At 40.2% G+C, this 16,902-nt stretch overlaps 1 protein-coding gene across 1 annotated transcript; it reads left to right on the top strand.

Annotated features, from left to right (window-relative positions):
* Positions 1-2,295: 2,295 nt before the first annotated feature.
* RB195_019070 (uncharacterized protein) lies at positions 2,296-15,037 on the top strand (the record flags this gene model as incomplete). The annotated part of the gene is made up of 15 exons (XM_013448254.2): positions 2,296-2,481; positions 3,833-3,979; positions 5,030-5,170; positions 5,234-5,344; positions 5,688-5,867; positions 5,933-6,032; positions 6,093-6,217; positions 7,480-7,611; positions 7,701-7,831; positions 7,900-8,065; positions 8,499-8,590; positions 9,952-10,123; positions 14,579-14,674; positions 14,729-14,848; positions 14,933-15,037. The coding sequence occupies 15 exons, from the start codon at positions 2,296-2,298 to the stop codon at positions 15,035-15,037; spliced, it is 2,004 nt and encodes a 667-aa protein (XP_013303708.2).
* Between the last annotated feature and the right edge of the window lie 1,865 nt (positions 15,038-16,902).

The following is a 16,902-nucleotide window of genomic DNA, read 5'->3' as shown; positions in this document are numbered from 1 at the left end:
TTAGTTCTTCTCTAGTTAACCTCTTGTAAGTAATGACTTTGTCGACCTCGCATCGAAATGCGTTTTAGAAAAAACAGCTTGGAAAACTTTGGAGCAAAGCCAAATGTCTTTTCTTTCCCGGAGTTAACGGTTGTGTTCATGAGCTCTGCGTTTAACTTCTGATGCGTCTTTTCCCTGTAGCTGTCCTCAAAGGGCAGTTGTTGTGTAAGGAACACTCTAAATTAGTCATGGGTGTTTAAAGACGGAGTTAGGTGATCATCTAGATATGTAGGTTAGGTAGTTATTCACTGAAGTTCTTCAAACCTGTTCTTTCATTTGTAAAACCTCAGATTCCTTTGTCTTTTGCGCAGTAGATAGCGACTCTCCAGTTATAGTTGACATTCCTTTGCAGTTGAACTTATGTATTACTATCCCTTTCATTTATCTTGAAGAATAGGTTAGTGTTCTTTCTTGTCATGTGTTAAATTTCAAGAGCGATGGGATTGCATGTCTTCAAAATTGTTTCTGAGGAATGGCAGCACATGTAACATCATCTTTTCTAGTGAAGGAAGTAGCAGTTTTTTCTGCTCAGATTTTACTTAACCGGCTTAGTTGGCGTGTTGACCCCGAGTTCATTATCTGTTTTGTGTCGCACAATTCGTGCAGATATTCTCATCTTCTACATCTTTCGTAAGGTCTGACCCAGATCCGAAACTTTAGGAAAGTACCGAAATGGTTGACTCAAGCTTGTCATCCTCTTTAAAGGCATCACTCCACGAATCTGAGGTGGTACGGGTTTCAGGTGGAGTATTCGTATACGGGATCGCAGATTATGGAGAGAGGGGTGATTCTGTCCATTTCTTCCTAATTGCCGTAAAAAACGGCCCGGAAGATACGGCTTCGGACGTTCTGGCGCACTATTTTCTGCAAGGAGTTCGACTGGAGCACGCCAGCCTTACGCATCTTCCGGCCCGTTTTTACGGCAATTAGAAAGAAATGGACGGAATCATCCTTCTCTCCTTAATCTACGATCCCGTACGCGAATACTCCACAGGAAATCTCCAGATTCCTGGAGTGATGCCTTCAATCTACCACTTGCCTCCTTGTAAGAATTACTATCACATCAAATTTAACCCATCTAGCGATTTTGTGAGTAGAAGAGTGTCCATGTCGAGATGTTGCAAAGATATGTAGACGTATATGTATGTACCTGATGATTTCGAGGAAGTCGTTTTGTTTCTATGCACTTCTTACCCGTTTTGGCTGTGCAGCGGTGAAAGATGACGCTTTGTGAGCCCATCAATCAGCCTGAATCCGAAATTTGCGGAACATTTTTATTTTTTTTAAATTGGAGTGAAGTATCTGGATCTTGATGATGAAACTACCAAGAAAAAATCGAACGAAGTGTCTTTTACATTCACCTGCTGCAGCGCTTACCTCTGCAGATACCTGACGATCTGAGGTGATTTTGCGATCCAGGTGGGACTGTTCCATATGAAATGCAGAGATGAGTGGAGCTAGTGAGGGTTTCACGTCGATCGCAACCTCTAGCTCCATCGGTGCGAATGCAACCGTCACCACGACCGCAAGGCTCCAGATCGCTTTGAACCGACTATAGAACCATAAACTTGGAGGCCCACCGTTTTATTTTATTTACTCGTTGGCTTCTCTGTTTGCTAACATACATCCTCGGTGAATTAAATCTCTGTGTCTGTAAAGTCCAGTTATTTTTTAATTCACAGCTGAAGAAGAAAAATGACTATGAATACCTACTATTTCCTGCTGAAAAAAGCAACGATAAAATTTGTTCTCTGCAATTCTACAAATTGTTGACATACAAATAAAAAGCTTAAGTTTTATACGTCAAATTGTGCTCATGGTAAGAGAAGAGATGATATATGCGTATCGTCTACCGCATATCTCCAAAATTTCAAAAATTTCTTTAAAAAATAACATAACTAGATGTGATTTTACTATGAAGAGATCCGTTGGTAAAAACTGCATCGTGGTGACCTGCTCTAAAACACCACCAGACATCTAGCATTTCTTTGCATCGATTGATGTTGATTTCCACAACATCTAGAAATTGCTTGCCTAATCCTGCCATCTACGCAGAAACCAGATCTAATGAATCCTCAGATACAGGAAAGTTATGCTTTGGGTTGTGTCTTATGAGTTATCTTCACTGAGCAAAAAGGGTAGAGCACTTATTGTAAATAACTTTCATTGCTCTTCTCCGTATTCTTCTTTGCAAAAATTAGCTCTGTCCGAATGGGAGACTCTCTTCCAGAACTATGTAGCCTAAAGATTGTTCAGATGGTTGGACGCCGGGCCAGTTACCCGGAGTATGTGGATTGGTTAACAGAGCTGCGTCGCCAAGGTGGCTTTAGTTTCGTCACACAACCTCGAAGCTTCCCTATGAACAGCACATTCACCAAACATCCGAAAGCAAGGACGTACGAAGAAATAGCGGAAAGTGTGTTGAATTCTCATCGAGTTACGGTAAGCGATTATTTCATTTCTACCTAGCTGGAGCTTCTCCGCGAGTGTCTGAACTAGTGCGCAGAAAAATGACGATAATTGCTCTTTTGTTCTCTATCTAGCTATCGTCACTGTTCTTCCTGCAATTGCATCCACTATTATCTACAAATAGATGTCTATTTATTTTAAAGGATAATATTACACAAATGCATATTCAGCACCTAGAAGATGTGTACGAATATTTCTTAATCTTCTTGTTCTCGTACGGGCCGCCCAACTTATTGTGGCCACTCAATGTATTGTGTTTGCCTGAGAACTTGTACCCTCGATGGAGTCACCAACTAGCTCCTTTTCTTTCTGTTCGATAAGGCAAACAATCCAAACGAAAGAGTACGGCTACGATGTGAACTTATCCATACACAATCGAACGGAAGAATTATGGAAATCCACAAAAAAGGAAAGAAAAAGAACATAGATAAACTTGCTGCGCTATCTCCCTATTTTTTCGATCTTTTCAAGGATCAGCGGTCCTAGAGGGCGTTTACTGCGCAGCACCCCCTTGAAAAATGCGACCGCAATTATGCGGGTCAGGGTTAAAGAGAGCACATCTAGTATGTTTCGCTACTCAGTTGTGCTGACTTCTGACGGCCAAAGTTGAAAAGGGCGTACCGTTCTTCTGCAGATAAACCAGTCGATGAACTTCGAGTTCGTTCTGACGCGAAGTGAATATATGCATTTCTGCACCTGAATTGTCCTTGTTTGTGGCGATTCTCGACCAATTGCTCCTGACCTCTGGGCAGAGGAATTGCGGAAGTTTCTGTGATTTGTCTGTGTGAGTAGTTCAACCCTATTATGAGTGGGCACAAATAAAATGGGATTGAACTAAGATGAAATGAAACGACTGAGGCAGCATTCCCCCGAAATTAGACCATAGAAGGCTGTAAAGTGTAGAAGTCACTTTTACGTCGGAATTGTCGTGGCTCTCCACTCTGATTTTATTGCTCCATTAGTTCCCTCCAGAAACACCTCGAAAGTTGAAATAAATGAAAGATTCCGATGAAAGTTTTTGCAGTAAAAGATTAGTATTGAAAATAATAATAGTATTGGATAGCATTGAGAATAATAAAATGATAAAGAATTTTCGCTGTTTGTCTTTGGAGTAGACTCACTTTTTGTTTCGGATATTCTCTCAACTCCATCTTAAAATGCTATATTACGAATCAAGGCAGCACCTACTAGCAAAATGAACTTTTTCGCTTTCTACCAACCGAGGCTATTAAGTGAAGGAATGGTGCATATGAATTTTTGCGAAATTTGTATGCGTAATAAAGAATAATAGATCATCCGTTATTTAACCTATTAGATTTATTAGGAGGCTGTGCTCGATCAGGCCAGAAGAACGGGTGAATCTGTTACAAAAGTGCGGCACGAAGCGAAAGCAACGCTGAAAATAATGGCCCATAACTGGAACCTCCAGAGCACGAGGATATTCGGCTACGCTGTTGCCAAGGTGTTAGAGGTAAGTAGTGCTTGAAAGCAGCATTCATGCAAAAAAGCGCTATCACTTGTTTCTAATCCTGACTAATAGGCTTATTTGTGGTGCTAATGTGTGCCAAACGTACAATGCCGGAACAGAAAGTATTTCGAGTGAGAAGATTAATCCTTCATCCACCTGTCAGCACTGAGAAATTTCTCTTTTGCACGCAGAGCTCCCCTATTTTCCATTCTACATCATAAGTTCTCAGGCCTGGTGGCATTAAGAAGACCTGCAAAAAAGCGGTAATGTCTGATTTTTCTTTTCTTCATTCGTAACTCCTAGAAAAGTATGACATATAGTTAATGCTCAAATATTCTTGAAACGACTTAAAAGGAAATGTAAGATGCAGACGAATGAGCATACATATAAGCAATTAATAGCATCTGAGAGCGTTGGTGCTTGAGAAAAGTGGAACTAGCCAAGAAGCGAGTCACCTACGTCTAAATCCTCTTAAATTTTCTCGACAGCTTTATTTCCTCTTATTTCTACTTCTTCCGCATTCCTTCCGAGTTTCAGCTGTCTTGTCTGCATCTCAATTTCATCATGTCAAGGAAAATGAAGGCTCACTGGTAGTAATTGAGTGCACTTTTCTGCCTCAAAATGGTTATCTACAGAAAGTGAAACGAGTGTTTTGCCTCTAAACTCCCAATATTTCCTATTGTAGAGACCGGAAAATGAAGGAGTCAATTCGTGCTAAGGAGAAATTGAGTCAATGTCTTCCATGGACCTCTCATCTATCAATCAACGGTTTTTGTGTAAATCTATTTTGTGTTGGCGTAGTACTCATCACAAATACTTCAAAAAACATGTTATTGTTTTTTTTTAGCATGGGTGCTGCTTTACTTAAAGATGCCAGTACTTGTCACTGCACAAGTTACCGCGCCCTGCTTCCAACTTGTAGGGCTGAGTCTAAAAATAAAACAGATTTTAAAAAGTAAATGTATGACTTCTTCCAGATACTCGTAATTTCGTAAGCTAGTACAAGTACAGAGCGATATTTGAGGATTGTACGAACAATTCTTCTAGTTTTAGCGAATTTTTGACGCTATCTATGTGAACTCGAACCAAATACAGCGAATACGGGAGCTCTGCAAGAGAGAATCTGTAGTTTTCATGCCGTCACACAGGACGTACCTGGACTTCCTTCTTCTCTCACTTTTTTGCTTCGAATATGTAGGTGATTAGCCGGATTGTTAGCTCGTTTATGTACTTCTCTTCTGCCTTTTGAATTTTCAGGAAGTTCCTTTGCCTGCAATTGTGGCTGGTATGGACTTTACGAACTCATGGTTCATGGGCGAAGTTCTGCGAAGGAGTGGTGCTTTTTTTATACGGCGCTCTATTGGAAAGGTAGGATCATGACTTCACTCGGCAACTTCTCGGCGTCCTTCTGAAGTCAATAGCTGGAATAGATGCTTGGAAGAGCGAAATCGTGGAATTGTTGGCTATCTGTTGTGGTAGATTATGAACATGAGTAGAATAAGACTGAGCAGTGTAAGTAGAGATACAAAGAGCTATAATGAAGGGAAATAGCTAAGCCTTCTTTATATCTTTCCGTTTAGGGCATATTTTGTTGCACGTTTAACACTGTTTGGTAAGTGATTTTTTTCCGTGATTAAATACTTGTAAAATCGATGGATAATGATAGAGAGTAATTATTTGTTTTTTTCTCACCAAAAAAAAAAACTTATAGGACCAGCTTTATTGGGCGATACTCTCAGAATATGTGCAAACGCACATTGTGCATTCCGATAGACCTATAGAATTTTTTGTGGAAGGGACGCGGAGTCGTGTCGGGAAGAGCCTCCACCCAAAATATGGGCTCTTGCAGATCGTCCTAGAACCTTATCTACGGGGCAAAGTGTATGATATTGTGAGTGGCAGCTTCTTGAGTTTACCTTTCTGAATCCGATATCTCGAATAGCTATCCGTCTTTAGGTAGTCGTTCCAGTTACTATGAATTATGACAAATTGCTGGAGGAAATGCTCTATTCCTATGAACTGTTAGGATTTCCGAAGCCCAAGGAATCGACATCAGGTTTGTCGTTAATTGTGGTATGTATGTCTCGAGAGCTCCTCTGCCTAATTCATATTTAAGGCCTCATCAAAGCTCGCGATGTTTTAAATAGAAGTTTTGGCAGATGTTTTGTGACTTTCTGTGAACCTATATCCGCACGGGAATATTTCGGGATGTCATTACATAGATCTCAATTTGTATGCCAGGTTTGTTTTTGCTCATGTTTTTACTCATTAAACGCACGCGTCAACTTCAACACACATATGTTAATTTATCGGGAGGAGTTACTAGTAAATAACGTCATGAACATGTATTTGCCATTGTCATAACATTAACATTGCGTTAACATGCGTAAGAATACTATCATTGCTACGGCGAGATGTCGTCCGTTGAAGGGTTGACCTGCTAAGGCGAGTAATTCAAGATAAATTTCTATATGGAGAACAGTGTAAGCTCTGAGTTACATTTTTTAAAAGAATATTATTATTGCTGCGGCGAGAACAAATATCCCTACCGCAAGCAAATGTTTCGAGAAGAAAAGACGTTTCCAAACCAAGTTCGTAAGATTCAGAAACTCCTTGAAAAGAGAGGTATGGAGAAAATTTGTTGCATGCGTAAATAAGTCAACGTCTGTCTTGGGGCAGTACACAATCTAAACTCTGGGAAGCAAAGACTAGTAGATGAAGAATGATCACCGGCATATATTGCTATTAATTCAATTCAATTTACCTCAGGCAGGAGGTGTAATGGTCGAAATTGGAAGAACACGCGCCAAGAGTCGCGGACTAGAGTCTAAATTCTGTTAGTTCTCTTAATTCTGATGATAACCCGACCACTCTGACTATCAGACGTGAAAAGCTTGAAGCATCTGTTTTAAGCAATGAAAAATTATCCCCTACCATTTTGTATGCAATCTGAACTTAAAGTATACTTGTTCAGTAGCGCCCAGTAATTCAAGAACATCGGAGGGATTTTAGATAAGTATACTGCTACGTACCATGTGTAGTCTTTATATTTACATATTTAATGCTTTAAATCTCCTGTTTCAATCCCGGACCAAACCGCTTGTCGGCATTCCTCTTTCGCTACTCTGTCATCCTGGGTTCAATAGAATAAACGTAGCGGCAGGCAAGTTCTGGAAGTGGGAAAGGCATCCGTCCAACTACTCGTTAAGACAATATCGGGACGTTAAAAATGAGATGTCCGTATTCCGTCCTAATAAGGATTGTAGGCTTCTTTCTGTTATCCTCATTTTAGCTTTTGTACAGAGCTACGATGGGGGCAAAAAATTGAACAAACGTGGTTCTGATCGGTTTCTGCTAATTCATAAGTGCTAGGCGATTTCGATTTACTGGAGACCTAATCAAGTGTTTATACTGCTGCTGACCTACTCTTTACGTTGTTTACCTTGTGTTTATGTTCCCTTTCGAACCTACGTTCTATTTTTAATCTATCGCACATTTCTTAGCCAGATTGTCAGTTCCTGCTCACTCAAGTGCAACGGAAACAGATCAAAAAGTTTGCCCATGTCGTTGTGGAGAACCTGGACCGAAACGCCGTTATAACGTTATGGTCTCTAGCGTGTGTAACCATGTTAGAGGTAAAACTTGCAACTTAAAGTTTTTCGTTGCAACTTAATGTTATTTTTGTTGTAATGAAAGTGTGGCCTGCACGAGAGAGATTTTATAGCACCTCGCTCACGATGACAAAGCAATGTTTACTTACGATCAGCTTCATTTCGAGGTAACAAAGTTGTTGAGATTACTGGAAGCGCTTGATGTCACTGTTAACATCCCAGTATCCGTTGACGAGGACCTTAGGTACTGGCTCACCGAATAATCTCAGCCTTCTGAATAATCTCTCTTAACATTTTTACTTCATTATTTAGGTATTACCTAAACCTCCATCCAGAACTTTTTGAACCGGTGGACATGACGAAGCAAAATTTCCACCTTAAGCTAGTGGATTTTCCTGTGGAAAAGGAAGGGAACGTTAGTCGAGAGATGATGGAACGATCCGTGTCACGATTGTTACTTGCTACTTACTCAAACACGGTTGGTGTTTTTTTTTTGAAAAGCGAAACTTTGCGATGTTTAAGAATATGTTTAAGCGTTTTTTTTTACATTAACCCAGTAGAAGGAAGACATCTACCGTTTTGAATGTAGCTTTCTGGATAAATAGGGATAGGCAAAGAACTGCTACGCACGCCGTTACAACTTGTTTGCAATGGTGACTGTCGCTCTAGAGACTTTTTTTGTAGTTTTCCGTGATCAGAAGGAAATTGATAGAAACTTTAGACAATTAATCTGACTGCGTTGAGATAACGAAACAGATATTAAACAGATATTCGTTTTCATATTAGCAGTGTTCGCAGTTGTCTGCGTTTTCAGCTATTGGGATGACTGTTCTTGAAAAAAATGGAAAAAAATGTCAAAAGGTTTTTTTTTTCTGTCAGTGTTCCCAGGAGGCTAAACAATAGATATTTAGATGATGCATTCTATATGTGACGTTGGCTACATAGCTGCAATTGTTTTGGGTAGGAACACTCATCAACTTAGCACAATGGAGGAACATTACCGGTAAATCAGTTCGCTTTCTCCATACTTACATCAATTACAAAACAATCTCAATAAATGGGGAAATTAGAGTGGTGTGAGTGAGTAAGAGAAACAGATGTGCTTCTTTACTTCATTGGCTCAGTTGAGTTTTAAAATTCTACAGCCCATTTTTTAAATTATTATCGGTGCTGAAGTCTCCCTTGTGAAAGATTTCTTGATCATTCGTAGGCACCTAACCTTCTCGAGGTTTCTACTTAAATTTGTTGGTCGTGAGTAAGCCTTTCTTTTTGCACAATGACATTTTGTAAGTTGCAGCTGATGTGATCACTTTGAGTGATCTCAAAGCCCAATTTTAATGTGAAAAGTCAAGAATTTCTCTTATCGCAATTTCGCTCTGCACGGATCAAGTTTTGCGTGTCTGGCGCAGGTGACTATTGCGCTTTTCAACTTTCGGCTTTTTCTCGTTTTAAGGAGAATTATTGCAATTGTTTTGGAATTTGTAGTGCTGTTGGATGTCTAAGGTCTGGGTTTTTCCTTGTCTTCTTTGGTCACTGCAATTCGTTCTTGCTCGCGCATCATGCCTAGAATTACCCCCCACCAATTTCTTGCTTGGTAAAACGTTAGGTTCGCAAAATAAAATAGAGACTGTTGTCTTGAAATTACTTTACTATTTATCTTTAATATCGCGTTATTACCTGGTATGAACGCCTAAGAGGGCAGGTGGGTTCAAAACTGACACGCGAACCTCATGCTGCGAAGGAACCTTCCCTTCCTTTTGGGCAAATGACACTAAATTTTTAATTGTTAATAAATATTTAATTGAACAAATCTTTCCAGCTCTATGAGGGATTCTCGTCATTGAGTTGTTAACGTTGAGTTTCAAGAAACGTTGAGACAGCCCGAAAATTGCAATTCTGTGTAAAATGGACGCTACATTTTTACGCAATCATCCTGCAAATGTAAACTTCCAAAGAAATTTGCTGGAACTCAGCAAGGACAAAGAGTGAAACGATTAATCAGTTCTTTTTGGATTCATTCACGCCCTAACTATAAGTTCAGAATCATCGAGGTTTACAAATGCCTTGAACATGCCTTGAACAAAGACCAAGACAGGGTAACCGACGATAACTGTGTCCATGTCCTTAATCATGGTCTAATTACCGACACCCGGAAGGACAAAAGGCTTGACTGATCAACACTTGAACATCATCCGCAGAACATAAGACTGTAGATCTTGCATTCATTTCCAGATTTTCACTAAATCTTTTGGAATGGTATTTTTTGGAGAAAGTGAGAGGAGTGGAAAAATGTGAAAATGTTTCCTTTGATATCTATTTCAGTTCCTAATGAGCATAACCGACAACGGAGTTCTCTTATTTCAGAGTTCTGCGTAAGATCATGGAGAGAGAGTTCGTTTATGTTCCCGACGCGGAGTCGAGTTCCTTCTACAACGCCTTGAGACGACTTGGGCAAGCAGGGATTGTTGAAGTACTTGGCAACGGGATCCATGTTTTGAAACCTGAAGAGCTGTCTGTGTTGTGGCGTTTGATTTCTGTAAGTAATTATTCTAGTTATGTTTTGTGATAGTATGCCTGCGAGGTTTTTAGATGGAACCCTTTATTTGCCCGTCAAGTGCCACACTACCCTGGGTCAGTGTTTCGATAATCGTTCAGGGTAGTGAAAACAGAAGCCTATCTACATTGAAATTAGTCTTACGTGTTGTTACACTGGATGTGGCGGAGCTGGTAGCACGCACTTGTCACTCAGTTTACCGCCGAATGAGCGCTGCTGCATGTAGATCACCGGCGACGATATAGATAATTTGATCTACACATAGAATATCAGGCGGTTATAGGTCACAGAGCGGTACAAGTACAGTACAAGCGGTACAAGCAAGAACATTCGTTATCGACAAGCATTCATTCCTATTATTCATTGAAGGGTTTCTTTTAAGAATCCAAAACGCCTCCAACTTCTTCCTTGCCGATATTTCTGTTTCGTGAGCCAGTATAAGGCATTTCACATCATAATCGTTTCCGTTGTGGGCCTCATGTCTGTGCCTTCCTAGTGGTGTTATCAAACTTTTTCGTCGTTTTCCTGCTATGTGTTCATTAATTCTCACTCTAACATTCCTACCGGTCTTCCAAATGTAAGTTGCATTGCACATCAAACACTCAATCTCATATATTACCCCAATTTGTGCGCAGTCGCCTGTTTTTCCTTAAGGACAAATAACACATCTTTCACAGGGTCTTTCACATCTTTGGGTATGGAGAATGGAAACTATCCCAACAATGGAAGTAGTCCACGTAGACTCCACCGAGCAATTAACACAACAGCTCAAAATGCTGTTAATAATCAAGGGGCAAGAGTAACGGTACTTGGCAACATCCATTTGTCCGATAATGCTGCTGACTTTCTGAGCCTTGGGTCATCATTTTCAATTTTATATCGAATTGATGGGTCAACATTCCGTAAAGTCACGAAGGGCCTCCACAAGCTTCGGCACTAGCTTCGAATCAGAGCAAGGAATGAAAGTAACCGTCAACAAGCTGCACTTATGAGCAGAAGAGCGTTGCCCTCAACTCCATTTCCGCGCAACTTTTATAAAGAACCCGAACCAGCTCGCGAAACAGATAAAAAATTTAGAATTCTATTATCTGGGGTGTTGTCCGCTTATAACCATCATAGACGACTCACCCTTAACAATCTTACGCGTGAGCAATGGCAGGGTTTGAAGGAAATCCGCGAAATGACTACAAGAGGGGACATACGCCTTTCAGTAAGCGATAAGGGTGGGGAATTCGTAGTCATGTCACAGGCTCTTGATCGGGAAATAACAAATCTTCACTTGCAAGATGAAACGATCTATCGCCGCGTAACAGAGAAAGAATTCCTTGTGCAATGCAAACGCTTGAATCATGTATGGATGACTATGGGAAAATCTGCTGGCCTTGATGAACGATTTGTTAGCCGCCTAAAGCTTGACAAACCGACCTGCCCTGTGTTCTACAGCCTCACCAAAACGCATAAGCTGAAACCCGATGAGGTCAACTCAACATCAGCGGCTACAATCAAAATCCGACCAATAATAAGTTGTGTGGGAGGACCAACGGATCGAATTTCGTGGTTCCTTAATAAAATCGTGAGTCAAATTTTGCCTAAAATACCGTCTCATTTGTCGAACACACACCACTTCTTTGAGCGATTACGCAATGCGGGAGTTGAGGAAAACTGCGTAATAGAGTGCTTTGATATGATCTCAGTCTACACGAATGTAAAAAACAGTGAGGCGCTGCAAGCTTTCTCTCTGAGATGACAGATTTATATGGTAGCAACTTAGAAACATATGGACTTAGTAAATCTTGCATAATAACACTTATCAAGGAATGCCTGAATTGTAATATCTTCAGGTGGTCAGGAAATTATTTCGCACAACTGAGAGGGCTAGCAATGGGTCAACGATTAGCACCGGTACTGGCGATCTGCTTTATGAGCAGAATCGAAGAACCAGTGCTTTCGCGTAGACCGTAGAGCGTAGCGTAGTATGTTATAACTATAAGCGAAATATTTCATAGTCTTCTTTCTAAACGCGTCAGTTCTACATTTGGAGTACATTCGAACTTCAGCTTCAAGCTTCAACTCCTTATCAATATATTATAGACAAAATTTAAAAGTATCACACGAAATATGGGTTTTTCTCCTGTTTTCTATGAACAGTTATCAAAGAATGATGTTTCGGCATAAAATGACGTGAAGGACATCATCTTACTGATAAAGACAACGTTCCACGTCAGACCACATAAACATCTTGCTACTATTTAAGCACCCGTTTGCATGCGTATTTCCACTTTCTGAGAGAACGAATAAAGAAATGAACACACGGAGGAGTCATATAGGGTGTAAAGCAAAGCGCCCGTGGCCGCGGCTTTGAAACGGCTGCAACCATCTATCTTTTGCGTCATGCACACGAAGTTATTGCGCACTATTTCGACGCCGGTGGACTTGTCGCACCTCCTTCCATAGGTATCTGGCGCCGGCGCGCCAGTGTAACCCTTGTGGACTGGACCCATCGCACCCCTTCTACAGGTATCTGGCGCCGGTGGACCCGTCGCACCCCCTTCCATAGGTATCTGCCGCCGGTGGACCCGTCGCACCCCCTTCCATAGGTATCTGCCGCCGGTGGACCCGTTGCACCCCCTTCCATAGGTATCTGCCGCCGGTGGACCCGTCGCACCCCTTCTATGGGTATCTGGCGCCGGCGCAACAATCCGACACCGCAGGACCCGTCGCAACCCATTTTATAGCTATATGACCATAGCGCACCAATCCGACGCCGGGTGGACCCGTCGCACCCCTTTTTCGAATTTCGTGACACACAGACAAACACACACACACACACACTCACACTCACACACACACACACACACACACACACACACACACACACACACACACACACACACACACACACACACACACACACACTAAGCTCGTTATTATATATCATGATATTGACGACTGTTGCATCATAACATCAACACAGTCCGAAATGGACGAGTGTTTCTGAATGCTAAATCAACAATCGCAATATATAAGACTCACACGACAAACCCCAAAAGAAAGATTTCGTCATTACCTCAACACACAAATAAGCACTTCAAACGGCATTATTAGAGTAAAGTGGTATCGCAAAGAAAGTTGCAAGAGAACATCATATTGCTTGCCAAATCTGCACATCCGACTGCAGTAAAACGCGCAGTGATTCGTAATATGTTCAAAGCCGCTAGTGAAGTATGCACTGGCAACCAAGAACGACACGAATCACGAGGACTAGCCTTGAAAATTGCATGTGCTATTGGCCATACAGTACGTCCGCATTACCGAAGAACCCGCACTGTAAATAGCAATGTTCCGCGCGAAAACAAAATTTCTCTTTGTCTTCCTTTTGTCTCTAACAGTGTCAGTGCCGCTGTTCAGCGCAACATTATCCAAGTACAATTACAAGATGAAGTGACTATGGTAAATATACCAAATGCAAACATCAAAAGCCAGCTTGTTAGAAACAGACTATATGATAGATACTGCATCTGTGAAAGATGTGTTGTTTGTCCTTACGGAAAAACAGGCGACTGCGTACAAATTGGGGTAATATATGAGATTGAGTGCTTGATGTACAATGCAACTTACATTTGGGAGACCGGTAGGAATGTTAGAGTGAGAATTAGTGAACACATGGCAGGAAAACGACGAAAAAGTTTGATAACACCACTAGGAAGGCACAGACATGAGGCCCACAACGGAAACGATTATGATGTGAAATGCCCTATACTGGCTCACGAAACAGAAATGTCGGCAAGGAAGAAGTTGGAGGCGTTTTGGATTCTTAAAAGAAACCCTTCAATGAATAATAGGAATGAATGCTTGTCGATAACGAATGTTCTTGCTACTTGTACCGCTCTATGACCTATAACCGTCTGATATTCTATGTGTAGATCAAATTATCTATATCGTCGCCGGTGATCTACATGCAGCAACGCTCATTCGCTGGTAAACTGAGTGACAAGTGCGTGCTACCAGCTCCGCCACATCCAGTGTAACAACACGTAAGACTAATTTCAATGTAGATAGGCTTCTGTTTTCACTACCCTGAACGATTATCGAAACACTGACCCAGGGTAGTGTGGCACTTGACGGGATAAACGTAGCATTGCTCCAGTCATCCTCTATTTAGGCCTCTGAAGACGGCGAAAAAGCCGAAAAGTCAGACAAATAAAGAGTTCCATCTAAAAACCTCGCAGGCAGACTATCACAAAACATAGCCAGAATATGCCGAGGTCTCAAGACAAGAGAACTTCGAATTATTCTAGCATTCTGTAAGTATTAGGTAGATTTATGTGGGATTGTCGGCACTAAAGCATTGCAGCTCATAAAGTATTGCAGAAATATTACGGTTGCTACCTTTGAAACAAAAGACACTTTGCTTGTGTTACCGACCGCTTTTTTCAGCCGCACATCCTGAATTTCAAACTCGTTGTTGAAGCTCTGATTGCTGCAAACCTACCTTCGTATTCCATGAAAGATATACTTCTACTTTCACAGAAGGTACCTCTTTTTCACCTGATATGAGCCACATTTTTATTCCTTACACGTTTATAGTTCATTGCTGATTCCTATGTTAACGATGTTAGCAATCAGATAAGATTATCATTCCTTTCCACGGAGCCCATCAAAAACGCAGGACTCATGTTGGTCTCTCGACACGTGCTTCTAGCAGAGGTTGGTTTAATGGCAACTACGATCTCTACGGAGAAATGCATAGTCTGACGCATTAATCACTCTCTACAAACTTATTGTGTTTAGGGAGGTGCTTTCACGCTAGACCATAACTCTGCTTTAAAACTTCTACAGGATCTCTCCACGCTATCGATCTGTGGATCTGCGCCCCTACAATCTTCAAAACTCTAGAACTAATTTTCCCACTATGTCCGACTTGCAATGAATCTCGTCTTAATGTTGACATAGCATTGGGGTGTTCATTGCATTCCATCGGGGTGAAAATTTTTTTGATACCGGTAGGATGAAAACTTTGATTGGCATTGGGGCGAACTACCAATGTACCGTGATGTGCGTACATACAAATAACAAGTTTAGCCTCCTTAACCTTGTCCCGAAAGAAAATTGGTATAGCACTGTGCAGTCGGCAATTTATGTGTAATTTATTAAATGAAAAAAATGTTATCAAAATTTTCAAAAGAAAATATAATACTTCAGAGGTAAATTTAACTAAAATACGCAAGCAATTTAAAATAGAATTTAGAAAAAGATTTAAGCCACTTCTTAATAATAGGTACAATTTAGAAGGGGATTTAGAAAGTATACCAATTAAAACACTTAATATATAACAAAAAAATTTCGTCTTTTGTCCTTTAGATAAAGCTAGTAATAATTATGGAATAATTTGTAAAAAAATATTATATTAGTATAATAATGAATGAAATGGGGCTTCATTACGACATTTCCAGAAACATCTTGATATATAATAATACAAATAAAACCTATGAATATCTTCCTCAAAGTAATAAAAATGCAATAACATTAAAACATAAGTTCTTCTGCTTGAAAAATAAATTAAAAATTATTGAAAATGGGACTTTACTCAACATTTATGCTATTCCTAAAGTACATAAAAATCCGATTAAGTTTAGATACATTACTGGCGCACAGAAGAGTAGTCTTAAACCTTTATCCGTTGAACTACTTACAATTTTCAAGTATCTTAAGAGACACTTCATTAACTACAATAGTGTCATTAACAGTAGAAATCATACTATTAAAGGTATCACCCCACGAATCTGAGGTGGTGCAGATTTCAGGTGGAGTATTCGTATACAGGATGGGAGACTACGGAGAGGCGGGTGATCCCGTCCATTTCTTCCTAATTGCCGTTAAAAACGGCCCGGAAGATACGGCTTCATTCGTTTTGGCGCACCATTTTGAACAAGAGGTTCGATTGGAGCGCGCCAGTCTTGTGCGGCGCCGCATCTTCCGGGCCGTTTTTTACGGCAATCAGCAAGAAATGGACGGAATCACCTCCCTCTCCGTAGTCTCCCATCCCGTATACGAATACTCCACCTGAAATCTGCACCACCTCAGATTCGTGGGGTGATGCCTTTAAAACATATTGGTCAATTGATAACATTAATATTTCGCAAGATCTTGTCAACATCAAAGGTAGTAATTTGAAAGTTTTTTCAGCAGATTTTACGGATATGTTTACTAATTTGAAACATGCAGTTGTTCTCAATAATATTATTGAATTTTTAAATCTATGTTTCAAAAACGCTAACAAATCTTACGTTGCGCTTAAAGGAAACAAAGTATTTTATACCAATGAAACTTCCTACCAAAACTGCAAGCTTTATCATATCAAAGTTATTATATATCACATTGATTATCTCTTAAATAATAGCTATTGTATTTTTGGAGAAACAGCGTATAAACAAAAGCAAAGTGTTCCCCAAGGTGATAATTTTAGCCCTCTATAAGCGGATATTACCCTGGCTAATATGGAATTTAAATATTCTAAAGGTATTAAAAAGAATAATAAAGACGTTTTTATTCCTTACAGATATATGGATGATTTACTTATAATTCATAACTATGAAGAAAATACAATTGATCATATTCTTAATAAAGTTTATAACAATATCCTAGAAATTAAAAAGACACATTCCGATCGACATTATTGTGATTTCTTCGATATAAGTGTTATGATAAAAGATAATAAAATCTCAACTAAACTATATAACAAAACTGACTCCTTTAATTTT

The sequence above is a fragment of the Necator americanus genome, chromosome II (assembly GCF_031761385.1).
Source record: "Necator americanus strain Aroian chromosome II, whole genome shotgun sequence".
NCBI classification, from domain to species: domain Eukaryota; kingdom Metazoa; phylum Nematoda; class Chromadorea; order Rhabditida; family Ancylostomatidae; genus Necator; species Necator americanus.
This window is presented reverse-complemented; position numbering and strand designations above follow the sequence as displayed.